General features: G+C 30.8%; 3 protein-coding genes across 11 annotated transcripts; 1 reads left to right on the forward strand and 2 right to left on the reverse strand.

The window, feature by feature from the left end:
- Positions 1–49: 49 nt before the first annotated feature.
- Positions 50–3,996, reverse strand: LOC100646358 (nicastrin). 5 transcript variants are annotated; one of them, XM_012315156.3, is made up of 8 exons: positions 3,738–3,996; positions 3,365–3,463; positions 2,897–3,231; positions 2,416–2,809; positions 1,937–2,333; positions 1,414–1,856; positions 1,151–1,343; positions 50–1,063 (listed from the first exon to the last, which is right to left on the reverse strand). In XM_012315156.3, exons 1-8 carry the CDS (start codon positions 3,790–3,792, stop codon positions 1,048–1,050), a joined length of 1,932 nt encoding a protein of 643 aa, XP_012170546.1. In that variant the 5' UTR covers positions 3,793–3,996; the 3' UTR covers positions 50–1,047. The 5 variants fall into 5 exon arrangements, with proteins under 5 accessions (XP_012170546.1, XP_003399886.1, XP_012170545.1 ...); XM_003399838.4 differs by having other exon boundaries at positions 50–1,079; positions 3,738–3,995; XM_012315155.3 differs by having other exon boundaries at positions 50–1,066; positions 3,738–3,994.
- A 343-nt stretch (positions 3,997–4,339) lies between these two features.
- On the forward strand, positions 4,340–12,066 carry LOC100646239 (F-box/LRR-repeat protein 3). Of its 5 annotated transcripts, XM_012315151.3 has the most exons (8): positions 4,340–4,668; positions 4,775–4,859; positions 7,188–7,389; positions 10,020–10,209; positions 10,356–10,575; positions 10,788–11,033; positions 11,272–11,520; positions 11,654–12,066. In XM_012315151.3, exons 4-7 carry the CDS (start codon positions 10,020–10,022, stop codon positions 11,441–11,443), a joined length of 828 nt encoding a protein of 275 aa, XP_012170541.1. In that variant the 5' UTR covers positions 4,340–4,668; positions 4,775–4,859; positions 7,188–7,389; the 3' UTR covers positions 11,444–11,520; positions 11,654–12,066. The 5 variants fall into 5 exon arrangements, with proteins under 5 accessions (XP_012170541.1, XP_012170543.1, XP_012170540.1 ...); XM_012315153.3 differs by lacking the exons at positions 4,340–4,668; positions 4,775–4,859 and adding an exon at positions 5,434–6,343; XM_012315150.3 differs by lacking the exons at positions 4,340–4,668; positions 4,775–4,859 and adding an exon at positions 5,434–6,076.
- On the reverse strand, positions 11,837–16,483 carry LOC100646123 (transmembrane protein 185A). The gene is made up of 6 exons (XM_003399836.4): positions 16,231–16,483; positions 15,317–15,662; positions 14,939–15,238; positions 14,736–14,859; positions 14,199–14,426; positions 11,837–14,132 (listed from the first exon to the last, which is right to left on the reverse strand). The coding sequence occupies exons 1-5, from the start codon at positions 16,266–16,268 to the stop codon at positions 14,212–14,214; spliced, it is 1,023 nt and encodes a 340-aa protein (XP_003399884.1). The 5' UTR covers positions 16,269–16,483; the 3' UTR covers positions 11,837–14,132; positions 14,199–14,211.
- Between the last annotated feature and the right edge of the window lie 51 nt (positions 16,484–16,534).

Below are 16,534 nucleotides of genomic sequence, written 5' to 3' on the forward strand. Positions count from 1 at the left end.
ATGCAAAAGACACGTTAAAAACATGAGATAGTGAATATACAACCTTAAATTGCCTTTTAATCGGAAAAAATATTTATTGCAATTGAAAATTTCTCTATTAAATAAATTCTTAAAGTTCTTATCGTAACAATTGGCAAAGAAACTTGATTACATTATGTATATTACATTATTATCGCATTTCGATATTTCGTACAATTGTCTAGTTTTAGGTATCGTGAGCAATAATTGTGTTAAACAAATTAAATATCCTGCATTAACATCGATTCATTTTCAATATAGGATAACTATAATAAATAAACAGAGAAATATAAAATTAATTACAAAAATTATTACCTATAAAATCTCGATAAATGTACTGCAAATAATCAACGATTTACTATAATATGAATCAAATACATGCATGACATTTACAATACTAAATGTTCGTGAAATATGGGCATGAAATTAAATAATAATCGTTCAAAGTATTATATTGATCATACTAGCTATAAATGTTATATGTAATTATACGTATAAATAAAATACGTGTGTGTATATATACATATACATATATATACGTTTAATCGTCACATACAAAAAGAATCCTAATGAGACCAAAAATTCAATAGACTTTCTAGTGCTAGTGTACCCCGATTATCTTGAGATACAGGCATAATACTCTCTTATTAATTTTGTTACGGAATTAAAATAAAATTGCATCGTTTCATTTCATACATATAACGCACATTTATAAAAATGTTTATGGTCGAATGTGTTGTATATGTATAATCATCGGTAATTCAGAGAAAGGGACGTGACAAATTAAGCGAATGCACGTCCATTCTCATTATACTAACAACAGGTGCAAAAGTTTGATTAAATAGCCGTCGAAACATCACGATGATATCGAAATTAAACATCGGTGGCATCAAAATATATATCAACATTGAGGTATAAAAATTGTCCGAGAGCGTACCACACATACATTCAAAGGCTAGTTACTGGAACATCCTCGTCTTCTTGATAGTAATCCAACCTGGCCATTGATATGTGGTCCGCAGCGTATCCCTAGCAGTTTATTGCTCTTCTAAAACAAATTTCTTTAATATTTAACATAGTAAGCAACTAAATCAGTATTTTAGATTTTCATATTTTAAGATCATTAAATTACCTTGAATTAAACAATATATCCGCTCGGGAATTAATGAACCATACGAGTACAAATGATATACCAGCTACTAAACTTCCTAAAATCATAGTGAGTTGTTCGGTAGCTGCTGAAGGTTTCAGGAACATTCTTACACTTAATGTTTGCCATATAGATTCTGTCCAGGTTGAATACATTCCAGATTTCATGTCATACCCTATTCAGAGCATAACAATTTTGTAATACTTTGTTTTAAAACATCTGCTTTCACTAGTCAACAAACTTACCATCAATAATAAATGCTGGACTCATAGCTGTACTATAATTTACACTGGAATTTATACATAAACCTGAATTATTATCACCAGCCATCCAAATAAGGTGGTTTTCATAACATGTTGTTTCTGTCATATTTGCAACTTCCTCTCTAGTCAGATATGCAAGAAGTTGACCAGTTAGTGTTGTGGCAATATTTGGTACCCTATGTACACCAACGTATAGCGATAAAACTTGATTGATTAATTTAGCGTTTGGAGACGAAGCAGCATGAAACAAAGGGCATTTAGCACTTTCTAAATAACATTTCAACATTTCCAAAATATGGTGTTCAACAGATTGGAAAGAATCATAATCGTCGAGAGACCCAGTATCGAATACGTCTTTGTAAAGGATTTCAGCGACATGAACTGCTATCTTTGCTAGAGCAGTTGCGAGTCCATTTATATCGCTCCTAAAAAGGAACATACTTTATATAATCAAAACTTAAAATAGAATCTCTATGTAAAAAAATATAACATTAAAATATAGTACCTATTGAAGCTAAGACTTTCTGCGTCATCCAAAATCCCATTATAATATTTGTTTTTAAATTGTTGACCGTGGTCACTTATAACAACAGCAGTTAAATCTGGCTTTTCTTTTAAGAAACTCTGTATAGACGTAGGCGGAACGCTGCCTTCCAAAACTGTAGCATTTAACGCTACTTGTATTTTTTTTATCATTTTGTCATTCTGCGCATTATTAGAATGAAGAAATAATTTTCCTTTAGTCAGTTGACCAAATTCGATCACAGTTTTAATGTCATCAAATTTTAAATTTACTCCACCTAATGCATTGAAATTACCTTCTTTCAAGTCATAAATGAATCTACTAGATCCTATATAGTCAAAAGCTTCTCCATTTAATAAAGAGAAAACCACATTAGTGTCTGAAAAAAAAGGCATAAAGAGCAATTAAAAATATTTTTATATATATAGTTTATATTATACACAGTACACTGTTATACTTACTTTTCACTACAGCATCCTTAGCTAATATATTTAAATAATAAGCTGTAGCAAGTAATGTTACTAATCCTGTGACCACATTGCCTGCTCCAGGTGATATTCCATCAAACAAAGAAGATGCATCTAATCTAGCTGTTACCAATATTATGGAGTTTTTATCTCTATTTATTGGAGCTAAAGGCCAATATATATTCCTATCTCCCAAAGGATCACAAAATTGTGTAGGATTGAAGTTCAATTTAAAATCACTACGTTTAATGCAAGATTCAGAGTTAATTGCAGCAAACATGAATGACTTCATTTCTAGTGCACACAGTGGTCTGTACTGTTGATTTTCCATATCAGGTGCATTATGTTTTAAAAAACAAGATTTTACAGCTTCTATCAGTGTTTGATTCTGAAATTAAAGATTGATATAATTAATTAAACAATAGAATATATGAATTTTAAAAGTAAATTAATTATGTAAGATTTTAAAAACAACCTCTGTATAAAACATGGGAAAAGGCCAATCTTCCATGAGCAATGCAGATCCATAAGGATTCCATTCCAAATCCTGGCACTTTTTATACCCTGCATATCTATTGGGACAAGTATCTTCAGGAGAATAATATTCAGGATGTGGTTGACTGGTATTTTTAGTTAATAAAACTCCATTTATATTATGTGTATTTCTTAAACGAAGTAATATGTCTCTAGTAAACATAGAAAATGTAAGAATTACAGTATAATCTCCAACATTAGCATTGTGTTCAAGCCATCTGATATCATTTTCATCTTCCACTAAATGAATAACACCAACACTTCCTGACCTACTTGCTATAACAAAGAGTACAATATCTTACGTAATTTACCTCTGTTATCAACAATTAATTTAGTTCAAATAAGGTTAAAATTATTTAAAAGAAAGTTACACAATGAAATAATGCAATGTAATATATGATAACCTTACAAGAACATCCAAATTGATGTGTTCCATTGTGTCTACGGAAACAGGCAGCAACTCCTTCAAAATTCATATAAATCATATCTTTTATTCGTTCTGCGGCCACTAAAACAGACAGTTACATATCTATTAAATCTTATCGTAAAATTTTACTGTCTTTTTTGTTTTATTTATGTAATGAACAAAGAAATAGCTGTTTTTAATTGATAAATATTTTCCAATTGATACATAACATTTTCCCTATATTTAACTTTATTTCAAAATAGCAGGTTTATAATTTTGCACTTTATTAAATTACTCATTGAAAAAAGATCTTATATTTAATCTTTTATTCAATTATATTGTAGAAATAAAATTTTACGTATCTTTTTTATCTTACCTAAATTTACGATAAGAAATATTAGAAAGTATCCACAATCTAAACATTTTGCCATTTTTCTTTTCGTGGTGGCACCTGTCAAGAGATTGTTTTATTTTCCTTCCACTATTGCTATGGACCCTTTTCGCATAGGTTAGACACGATGACACAAATGTATCGCGTGAATCAGAAAATAATTGAGCGTTTCATATTTCGCTTGGTTTTACCTACTAGCGCCATCATACTGCAATCTAACTACTAGAATTGCATCTGCCTTATGATTTTCTGGATCACTACGGTAAATTAGCATCGATAGAAATTACACACATCCTTCATTTATTCTAAATAATTAAATTTAATTTCAGTAAGAAATATTTAAGATATATTTAATTACTATCAATATATCATTTTACATTATTTAAAAATAATGTAAAGAAAAATATATATAATTCGACAATTTATTGAATATCTCATTTCAATACATATTATGGCGGTGAAGTAATTTAAATGAAATTATTCGTTTGATTAATTTTTAAGATTCAATTGTGTGTAGAGTGGCAAAAATATTTGTGAGAGAAATGAAAATTAATTAAATTAAAGAATGTACCCATAAATATTACATTCCTGAGCATCGTAATCGTTCATTAGTCATTCTCATTTGGTCTAAGTTACAGGTTGTATCTCGGTGTTCGTCACACGTAACGTTTAAGTGAAAAATCTCTTCTCTTATCTTTATCTTTTCTACGTATTCTTGTTTTCAAAAAAATGTTCGATAGTGACAGTATCTTTCCGCTTCTACTGGTCGTTTGAAACGCTATTAGGTTTTCCAAGTAAATTAACAACTTATCTATAAGACGTCATCATAACAAATAAATTATATGACGCGTGATATTAATTAAACGTCACGAATAAATACATTACATGTATTGTGTCGATCGCAATTTTAGATAAAGTAATTATTAATAATGAAATTAGTAATTCTTGATTTTCTTATAAAATCCCCCTAATATATCATTTTTATTTATCAAATTCAGTAAAAGCCATTTTGTTGTTTACAGGGGATCTTTCCAGATCTTCGTAAGATAAGATCTAATAAAAAAGAAGAGATACGCTTATTCATGTTTTGTGTAATAAACTATAAAGGTAAACAATTACTTCTATAATATTTAAGATTTCTTACATCAGACTTTCTTACATCTTGTTTTCAATAAAGAATAGTAATTTAAAAATAATTTAAATGTAAAAGAAAATTTCTGAAAAATGTTTAAAAAAGAACTATTAAAATTTATTAGCTTTGCTGTTTTGCTTACTTCTTCTTCGCGTCTGTGTCTCTTTATGCATACTCTTTTTTTTATACTCTGTTCATAAAAAGCGTGGAATACACATCACATAGTAAAATCATGCTCAATCAACGTGACAAATCATCAAAAATGTATTTAAACACTACTTATATTTTAATGATATGCATTTATTGCAATATAAGATCCATTTACTAAGTTGCGATCTAATTTCTTTTTAACTAATTTGTCACACGTCAACTTATCAACTTTCAAGAACGTTAAACTATCAAATTAAGCAGATCTATCATAATTATATTGTAAGCACTTGGACTTTACATTTCATAAAATTTTAGAATTTACGTAGAAGAAATAGTATTGGACAGATATTAATTACTTTTCAGAGAGGTAACGTTAAAATTTGGGTGGAAAACAGATCGTGAATGAAACGCTGCGTTAACGCAACATTAGCCGTCAGAGGCCAACACAAAATTCCATACAAAACGAAAGTATACTTTTGCATTCGATTAAACTCGAAAGACACCATTCCTATATTTTTCAAATAATTTGTTATTCATTAATTCCGAACTTTGAACTCCTAAAAACAATAATCAGGTCCGGAATTTTCCCAAAATAGAGATGCAGAAGGAACAACACGCAGCGATGATGACGCATGTCGGGTGAACGATATATGTATACATAGGATAGCCATGGGCGAATGCCTATGCACATACAAGTATCAATACGCAGGGTACACGTGAGCTGTGAAACACGTGTATCTATTTCAGCTGCCTTTAGCAGTGTCGCCTGCGTCAGGCAGGACACCGTAGGCGCAGTGAGCAACTGAGCACAGTATTAATTCGAGACCGGTTTGTAGGGACGTGCGTTTAACGAAAAATATCTGCTAAAACAAAAAATTCTATCGGTCTCGAGAAGTCCGTTATAGAGTTATCGCGTAGAACTGGAGATTCCTCAACGAGAAAAACAAAAACACATACATACTTGGCAAATTGGTATTTGGAGAACATTGCGTGTCGTTTCGCTTCGACGTACCACAAAACACGAATATCTGCGTATTAGTAGGTGTGATCAATTATTGGGCAAGCAATTCGGACGATTCTAAAGGGGGATATGCGTAGTAACATGATGTTGAAATTCGACGGTCAGGTTGCAGGATTCGCTGCATAACGTTCCGTGACAAGGAAAGTTGTAATACATAGAAACAGTTTTTTGATTGGAAACGGCGAAGCGTTATTAACGATCGTAGCAGTGCCGCGTGAACTGGACCAGATCTTGATTCGTTGACTGGCTACCTTTTCCCACCAGAGTTCTTGAAACTGATCTTATGAAGTGAATCTTTAGTGTTATATATACTTACTACTTACACATCTATACAATGACATGCGAAAATTTTTGAATACTTAGTACAGATATCTTTTAGAAATATATTATACGTGTTATATGAAACATTTTGAAATTTCCTCATTCTTCTTCTTCATTAAATTTGAAATCAATTTGAAGTTACGATATATTTAAGATTAAAGAAAAAAATTAATATAAGTTTGTGCTTAATGTACTGAATAGTTGAATATTTAAATACCTTTGTGATCTCTGAATGTGATGTATATATTTGTACTAAATATCTTGTAGCTATTATTTTCAGATTCTGAAAATTTAAGATCAGTCTGAAAATGTATATAAAAGTTACTAGATATTTATTCCATACATACACTTCACAAAGATGTCCAGAATATTTGAGCAATTAATTATTGATTATATTACTAGACTACAATATTTAATGAGAACATCTTTCACGTTAACTACATATATTTAAGATCACAATTCATGCTATATATTCGTTTTTTACTCAATATGTTTTTACAATAAATGACTGTTTCATTAGAATGTTAATGAAATTTCGAAACGTTTTTACATAACATGTATAATATTCATATTCATAAAATGTTTCCATATCAGTGACAGGTATTTGTATTTCATTTGTACTCAATGGAGAAAAGAAATGATACTTGTGATTTCATAGAAAAATATATTTTCCTATATAGTTGGGCAGATAAACTAGATCCGTGGCCAGTTAACGAAGCAGTGCTTGGTGTAATGAAACATTACTTGGAGAAATGAGTTCATTGTTCAGGTGTATGACGACAGTGTGTTAACAATACGCGTGCTGTTTCAGGTAACAGTTTAACTGACGGGCAACCGAATCGAATGCTGGCGGCGAGCCACTGCAAAAGTAAATGGGTTTCGCTTCCAAAGAACACGACTCTCCACCGCAAAGAGCTTTCGTTCCATCTGTCAGCTTGTGTCCCGCGATTCGCGCTCACTCGCAAATCACCGTTCTTAAGGAACGTAAAATTCAGTCACAACCGGGATAATAGGTAATGTTCTTTATATCTTTTTATATGTAAATATTTTTTTGCATTTTGATCTGTATAATTCGAATTTTCTAGAACACTGAATGATTGGTTGGTGTATGCATAATATGAAAAATTGTAAATTTAAGCTTAGGTTTGAGCCTCTTTTTTGTATATCCTATCAAAGATGGACAATTTATTATCGACATTAGATACATAATTGATCGAATGCTTTGGAATAATGCTCTTTAAATGATACAACGTTACAATTACGTTGGATGAAACGGTAAACTGTTTAGTAGATCCGTGCAGAAGCACTTGTCATTTAACGTTTAACGAAGCTTGACTTTCACCGCTGTTACTTATATTTGCCGTTCTAACCATGTTTTTCCGACTAGCAATTTTATAAATGAGTTTGTAAAGGGTTAGCTAAATTTATCCTGCATTCTCTAAGATTTGTACAATACCTATATTTTAAATGTTTTTAAAAATATAATATAATATACAAATCCAGTACATCAAATAAAATGTATAAATTGTAAAAAATATAGGAAAAATTGCTTATTTTCTTACTAGATACTATCGAAAGAAATGTAATCTTTTTAACAGGAATAAAGAATGAAGTGTTTAAACAAGTATTTGATAAGTAAAGGCAATCGAGTAGGTATCGAACGATGTTTAATTAGTTAGTCATTTATATCAGTTTCCTTTCTCTTCGTGATACACGTGAGTCGCAAAGGAAAACACGTGCATGGTCTACTGGGAACCGGCAACAGTCTCTGCAAGTCCATGACCTCCTTTTACGGATTACAAACGTTTTATTAAGCCCGTAAAATATTTAATATTTGAACAATGTGCATCAGCTGAATTATTATGCAATATTTATTTCGTTTGATTAATATTCGTCTTATTTATTTTCATTGTTTTTCCGATCCAGTTACAATCTTTTTTATATATTTTATTTTTGATAATGTAAATTCTTTGCTCCTTTCTTTTCTTTTTGACTGTCAAATGTCATACAGAATTTTTTTTACGTGTAAAAAAGCAAAGAATTCTCCACAAATTCACTGAAATATGATATTATTACTAAGTAAATGGTTATTTCTATTTATTTCTAGAGAAAATTCTGCTGGTACGATAAAAGATCCTCGTGAACCCAAGATTTAGGATTCTCAAAGAAAGAATTAGAATGCTTTAGAAAACTGAAGATTTTGAATTCTCAGAGAAAGGATTAGTACTCTTTAGAACATTGAAGATTTAGAATTTGATATGCGTATACTTAACACTTGGCGCTGAAAATTTCTTGCTGTCCTGTCATAGCTTCTATTACAAATATACGCTACGTCGTGCTACTTTGAAAAAAGAAAAAGAGTAACGAAGAGTTAATTAACTTGACTAGCAATATCATTTATCAAACTGGATATCCTCCTGATACGGGCAATGCACGTGATCCGCAAACGCTAGCACGTGAATAGCAACATAGCTAGAGGTTAAGGAACATTTAAAACATTTTACTTAGTCCATGACCGCTTTCTATAGCTATGTAGCGATCCTTTTACCTGAGTATACGGCTCAAAGTATACACAGACTCCTTATAAAGTTACCTGCGGAACCTAGTGCAACGGCGCATACCTAGCACGTGCATGTCCTAGTCACAAGCCTCTCCGTGGTCCCAATTCGATCAGTGTTTTCTCTTGCACAACGATTGTAACAGCCTTTCCAATCGTCCTTTCGCTTTTTCTCGCCGCTTCCTGCGGCGGAGGCCGTACGAACTAGCTCTCTTCAACTATGAGTCGAAGGTATTGCATTCCTCGGCGTAACAACTTTGTCCGTTCCGCGAGTTCCTGAAGAGTCATAGTAGCGTGGAGCCTATCGAGGCTGTCTGCACGCTAATCGGATACCCATTGAAAATTTTGGGCGGTTTATGGTTTCTGTGCCTGGTATAAGATTAATTATATCAATTGTATTGGTGGTATAAAGAAAGTGTTCAAGTTGTGGAATTTTTTGGAGACTTCCTTTGGACTATACTTTTTTTAAAAGAACAATTAAGGATTGTTATACCGGCAAAAGTAAGATCTTGGGAAGAACTAATGGGATGGAAGTAAATATAGTCTGTAATATAAGATTGTGAACATTATGTCTCTGTGAAAATGAATTCTTTTTATAAAAAGCTTTATAATATCATAGATTGATGGTAAATATAAAAATGTGATACACTTTTACTTAATAGTGGGCTCAATCCTGTACGTTATTATAATACAAATGTCGCAACTGGAATGATATAGTGTTCACTGGTGATTCCTCTTGATGAAGATGGAACCATCTATGAAATAAAAGTGTATTATTTTTGTAAATATATATTGCACCCATTTAATATATAGATAATTATAGATAATTTATGACAATTTTTGATAAACATATATGAAATTTAATGGTGAAATGAGTAGGAACAAAGTGCGCTGATCATTGTGTCATTTGATTGATTAGGAATATTAAATCAATTCAGTGGTGAAGAAGTACCATTTTAAATCATTGCCACAAGTCCTGACTAGATTTCTCTATTCTAAAAGAAACTTTTATTTGAAGTTTAAAGAGACATTATTAAATTTTTTAAGTTAATTAATTAGTTTTTCTGTTGGAATGTTTGCTGATAGATGCTGGCACTAATGAGCACTGCAAAGCCTGATTTCTTAGACATCGACAATGATAAGTTCAAATCCATCATGAAAGTATCAAACAAAGACTCGATCGAACAAAAGAAGGATCGTTCTGGAAGCGACGAGGACTCTTCGAAAACTTTGCAACTTCTACGAATTAAGGGATTTCCTCGATTGTTACCCGAAGGTTTAACTCACTTTCATTCTACAAGAAATAATCCAATGCTTTCTAAATTTCATCTTGAAAAAATTCAGCTCATTCGATGTTAATAATAACGTTAACGATTATAAGAAGTATGATAAAAACAATATGACATCAACAAATTTTTACAGGGATTAAGGCGTTGGTCAATTATTGTCGATACCTGCAAGAGTTGTCACTGTCCTATTCATTACTTAGCGACGAGTTACTATTAGCTTTGAGTTCTGAAAAACAGGTGCAATTGGAAACCCTGCGATTGGAAGTGCATCCAGAGACAAAACCACTTCCGCGAGTCAGCGATAAAGCTTGGTTTACTTTTTCCAGTCATTTACCCAACATAAATCTTATACTGTGAGTGCAAGTTATATATTTACTTGTACCGTAAATGTTCGTTCTTATCTTAATCCTTCAGAGCATCGTAACAGAGCTACAATAAACAGATTAATATGGTATACATTATTTCACAATATAAAATATTTTTGTATAAAAGGAATATCTAAATTCTATCAGATGCATTGCGGTATATTTATATTATGTAAAATGTGAAATTCATTCTAAATTAGATTGTCCTATATGACGAGCGAAGACGATCAGAGTCCATTATTTGCACCGTACGTTCCTATAACGCACCTATACTTTGGGGAAGCGCCGTCGGAAGCAACTGTGTTACGTATTGGCTATCAGTGTCCCCGGTTGATTGAGCTAGTAATTGCAGCTTATGGACCCGGTTTACTCGATCACGTATTACTCTCTGTCGCTCAAAGATGCCCACGCCTAAGCGCCGTGGGTTTGGGTGATTGTGAAATCACGTACGTAACACACTAATTAAATTTGTCTATACAATAAGCAAATGCTTAAACGTAACGATTAGAAACAACAAATTTTATATTGCGAAACATTTTTTCAATTTTCCAATATTTCTAGCTATTACATTATATTTTTAAATCTCATATTATTTACTTCTGTATTATTATGCTGTAGTTTCTTTTTAGTCAATCCTAATTAAAATAATTAGCAATGATGATCTGTTTTCCTTAACATGTTTAGTTGCTCAGGATTGTTGGAATTTGTTACGCTCTGTGCAAAACGTTTGCGGATATTGTACGTTTGGGAAACGTCATTGATAGAGGATTCCGAACTTGACGTCGCAAAAGTATCAAAGAATGTCTCATTGCTCCTTGGTCGTACTTGGGTACCTGAATATATACCATTATGTTGAGACTTAATGACCGATGCAATTTATTACAATGCAAATACACTTAGTGGCCGACAATAGTTTGCGCATGTACCAAAAATGTGAGTAGATGATAAACGGGACATTATGGATATGTATCCATAATCGTCGTCCATTCCTTACATTAAAAAAAAAAAAAAAAAAACAATGTAAAAAACCATAATTTGTAGCATAGATATTATATGCATATTATAGGTTTCCAATAATCCTAGGATTGATGTTCACAAAAATGCCTTTCCGAAGACCACAATGTTAATGATTGAGATAAAAAGATGTCCACACTTTCTGACACATGAACGATCCAACACGTTATCGATTGATCACATGCGATCCATACATACAAAAAACAATACCGAAAAAAATCTCGTATTGTAAAAATTGCTCGTGTCTGTTAATACCAAAAATATAAACTTTATTAGATTATAATGGTATCTCTTGCGTGTAGTGTATATAAAATAAAATAATACCACTACATATTTAGCAATCATCACGCATGATAGATATGTATAATACATAATAATTAATATAGTCTATAATGTTATTGTAATACAACAGAGTATGTACATTATTTCTACGTTATAACACAATAAATCATTGGGTATACGATATCTCAAAATTTTGATTGAGTATACGATCAGGTAGTTACGATATCTAATAACGTTAACAATTAATATCCTTAATATTTACTTGTTTTTCAATTATTTCGTTTCATCTTCTTTCTTTTTACATTTTACTTATGCTACTCTAAAGATGCGAGGCGCTCAGTCTTGTATTCCAGCAGATATATCCAATCTATCGTCTCATTAAGGCCGATTAAAATCTTAACGTTTCGAACAATTTGCAAATTTCAGCTAAGTTTATGATAAATTATATTTTAATTGTAAATAAGAATCTGCATCGCTTTTTATATCGTAATAACTCTTATATTATAATACATAACACGTAGATCGTGTCGAACAAATATTATACTTTTATGTACATTATAATATTTTCAGTTTTCAATGAAATAAATAGCAATTTAAAAAGGAAGGTGATAGAATTTAAATTATTCAATATGTACCACCAACATGCTATATATTTGTAACATCATCGATTATAAAACGTATTTGTTACTCATTAGCATCTGTTAAGCAACTGATAAGTAGTAATCGTACTCAAAATTAATTTAACATTTAAAGTAACAGAGCCCTTTGAACACGCTTATATTTAATATTAAAATGGTTACCTCTCTGATAATATTAATATAAATATTTTTATGAGAAATATTGCGAAACTTTTAGGAACATGTAGAAAAATTATTCTAATGTAAATGTATGACTTTTGTTTTTTGTTCTATATATCATCAACATACTCGTTACAGATGTATGTTTAAAATTTGTTATTAAAATGAAAATTATTCGAAAAAGGGCTCGTATATATAATAAAACGTCTCCAAGAGAATAAAAATAAAATGTAATTAATTTTATTACTTTTTCGTGTAGTCAACAATTTTTGTTCATTAATTGCGACAATCTCTTGAAATTTACTAGATGAATAATACAACCATGTCTTATTCACAATACAAATTTTGAATATTAAATAATGTAAGATAAAAACGGTAATCTTTAAAAGAGAATGTAAAACATAATGCAAAATCGTAATTATTCATATCGTTCACAGCTTTACTCGTTTTTACTTTTTACTATTAATGTTATCTTTATATATACGTTTATATACATACAAATTTTCTTTACAAATAATTCAATAATTATTGACAAATTTTATGTTAACGAAAAGTCAGACAGTTACGCATTAATCAAAACTTAGCTATATACATAATAAACTTCTTAGACATGATCTGTACAGTGCTAACAAATTCTAAAACTTGGAGTATTATTTACATGAAAGATTTTCCTTGGTAACAAGCTTCAAATGTACATTCACGACACTCTGCAGGAAAATCTATTTAAAATATAATATATTACAAATTAAGCTTAGCCCTGTACAGATCACGATACACTGAGGTTTAGTTTCAATTTTAAACACAGTTCACAGTTGCTTATAAAACATATCTATGATATTTTTAATTTTTTTAGCACCAGCTTAGGCATATTCACCATTATTTTATATCTACTACTTTTGGCAAAGTAATAATAATGCTACCGTTACGTAAAGTTTACGAATAACAGGCTTAATAAAATAGGTCGCCAATTATCCTATATCATTATAAAGGAGCAATCAAACAAATGGACGGGTTGGTTGCTTATTCTACGCATAATTTAAGTGTTTGGATAGACATAGAATTGATGCAGCTTTAAGAGACAATGATTTTGAGCACTGCGACTGCTAAATTTGCTCTAGGGGCATTTCATGTAGATGCATCCAATATTGAACTTTCGCATGATCTTTAAGTAGATCGTATTAAAACACCTTTCAAGATCTTTTCTACCAAATCTTTACAATGATCATGTAAGGCTTAAACCCCATGAATAAAATGGGTAATATAATTATGATTGCCTTAGCGCACAATATGTTTAACAATAACAAGACTTTCATATCGTACCGAAAATAACAATTTCCCACTTCTTTTTATAATTCTGTTATTATTTACGCACCTATCCATCACTTAGTAAGATATCGCATCTGGTATGAACCAGTCATATGGATAAAAATATTTCATATATCGGAATAGACCCTGTAACATAAAATATTTCTTTTAAATTGGCATTAATTATCTATATTTATGTATATTTATGCATACCTAAACAATATAATCAATCCGGCATATCGATAGAAATTATAGGTACGACGGGTTTCATTAGGTCGATTTTTTTAACGTATTTTTCATTTTTTTCCGACACCATTGGTTGATCTGATGGTGGTTGGTCCTGCTCACTTCGTGGTTGGTAAGAAATATTACCATATTCTTGGAGCAGTGGACATAATCCCAATAGAAAATGACAAAAATCTTTCCTAACACCAAACCACCCTAGAATAAGTAACAATTTTTTCTTAACACACTGGGGACCGTATTATTCGTATTATTCAAGCATGTAATGTAAAAACACATTCATAACATTTTGTTTATAGCATCCATTGCTTTTTTACTGTTTTATTTAACAGTAGTTAACATTTTTATAGGATATCATATGAAATACGTAAGACGCGAATTCGCGTCTTCAGTCCCCAACCGTTGGAGAATGAAAGACGCGAATTCGGTCCTTAAAGTGTTAATAGTAATAATTTTATCATTTCAAGATATCTAATTTTATATGAAATCTAGATATTGTTGTCTTACATATGTTTCCTCCTTTTGCTTCAAATGACATAAAAATAAGTGTTACATGAGATATTAAAAGTGGCATTACTACTGTTGTATAATTCAGTGAAATATCTCCATCTAATTTATTTGCTAATAGTACCTAGAACGAATAAAATCATAGTATTAACGAAATTCGTTAAAAAGAAAATTAATTAAATGAAAATTATTGTAATTCTTACTTGGAACACTAGGACTGGAACCACAAGAGATGTATATGCCAATGCTGAATACAAAGATGTCCGCCTTTGTCTGGCATTAATCTGTGGAGTCCTTAATAAAACAGCAGCAAACACTATTGCATATAGTACTGCAACTAAAGATAATGATAACAGTGCCCAAAGGGGAGCAAACACTACTTCCCAGCTCCATGTAATTATACCATCCAGTTTTAATGCTAAGAAAATAAATTGCAGAATATTTACTGCACAAAATAATTCAAAATCAAATAATCGATCGTGCTTTGCAGCCCATATACAAACCTAAAACAAGAACAATACAAGAATATTTTCTGTAGAATCAATCCATACCTTCTAGGTACACAATTAAAAATTACTTACAACTATTGATACAGCAGAGATGAAGATAAGTGGTATAAATACAAGCATCCAAAGGTGTCTTTCAGATTCTAATTTATCACATACTAACAATTCAAACATTAACAGAATTAAATGTAATGCTAATGTAATCAACATTGCTTTATAATGTATATAAGCATCTCCTTCCAATCTCGCATGTGGATGTTTCCACCAAACATAACTTCCAACAGTAGCACCCAAAATTACCATGCTTTTCCAGAACCATATTGGAGTAAATACAGTCCAATAACTCCATTCTATGAAACCATCCAAACGAAGTGCAAATAAGATTGTAAATATCATCAAACAGCAGTGTACCAAAAATTTACTAAAATATAAATTAGAAATTATTAGTATATTTTGTTGCATAAACATTTTTAAAATTGCATAAAGAATATGTAACAGAGCTTTATAAAAAGTTATTATCGATTATATTTATTATTTTAAATAATAATTTGCAATGATTACAAAATATATACCATAAATAGATAAAATATTGAAACTGTATTACTTTCGATAATTTCCGACAAAGGTCAACAATCTTTTAACAATGATAAAATGTGCTGAATGAAGTATCACTTATTTGTTTAAAATAACCATCTGACCCAGATAAAATGTGTATCTTAGATTAAAATTAAAAATATTAATAGAACCTTGATGCAAATTATCAAAAGTTACGTAAGTTCACAAATGAAATCATATAGTTTTGCGAAGAAAATCAAATCAGAAATTAAACGATATAAATCTTTAAATGCATGAAATAACGCTCGATGTTTTAAACTATTTTGTATGTTCCAGTAAATATAAAATACCATTATATTACGCGAATTTATTATTAATTTGGAAATAGCATCTAAATTTTAAAAAATTTAAAAAAAGAATGCAATAATTTTTACCTTGGATTGAAATCCTGAAACAGCGTGTGGAGATTCATGATTATCAGAACAATTTTATAGGCCAACTACTTGATACAAGTCTTCGTAATGACCACTGCGTGCACATATATTCCGCTAAAAATCGTCTCATTTACCGAGGAAATTTATCGCGAAAAAAGACGAACGCTGAACATTGCATTTGCGTTCGATGAAAAAAAAAAATAAATCCCACCGTCTTACATGCGAAAATTCGAATTGTACTGAAATTAGCCAAAGGCCAACAGCTGTCGACATTCGATATCTTAAGTAAAACTCAAACTTTAGC

Source organism: Bombus terrestris, chromosome 12, assembly GCF_910591885.1.
Source record: "Bombus terrestris chromosome 12, iyBomTerr1.2, whole genome shotgun sequence".
Lineage (NCBI taxonomy): Eukaryota > Metazoa > Arthropoda > Insecta > Hymenoptera > Apidae > Bombus > Bombus terrestris.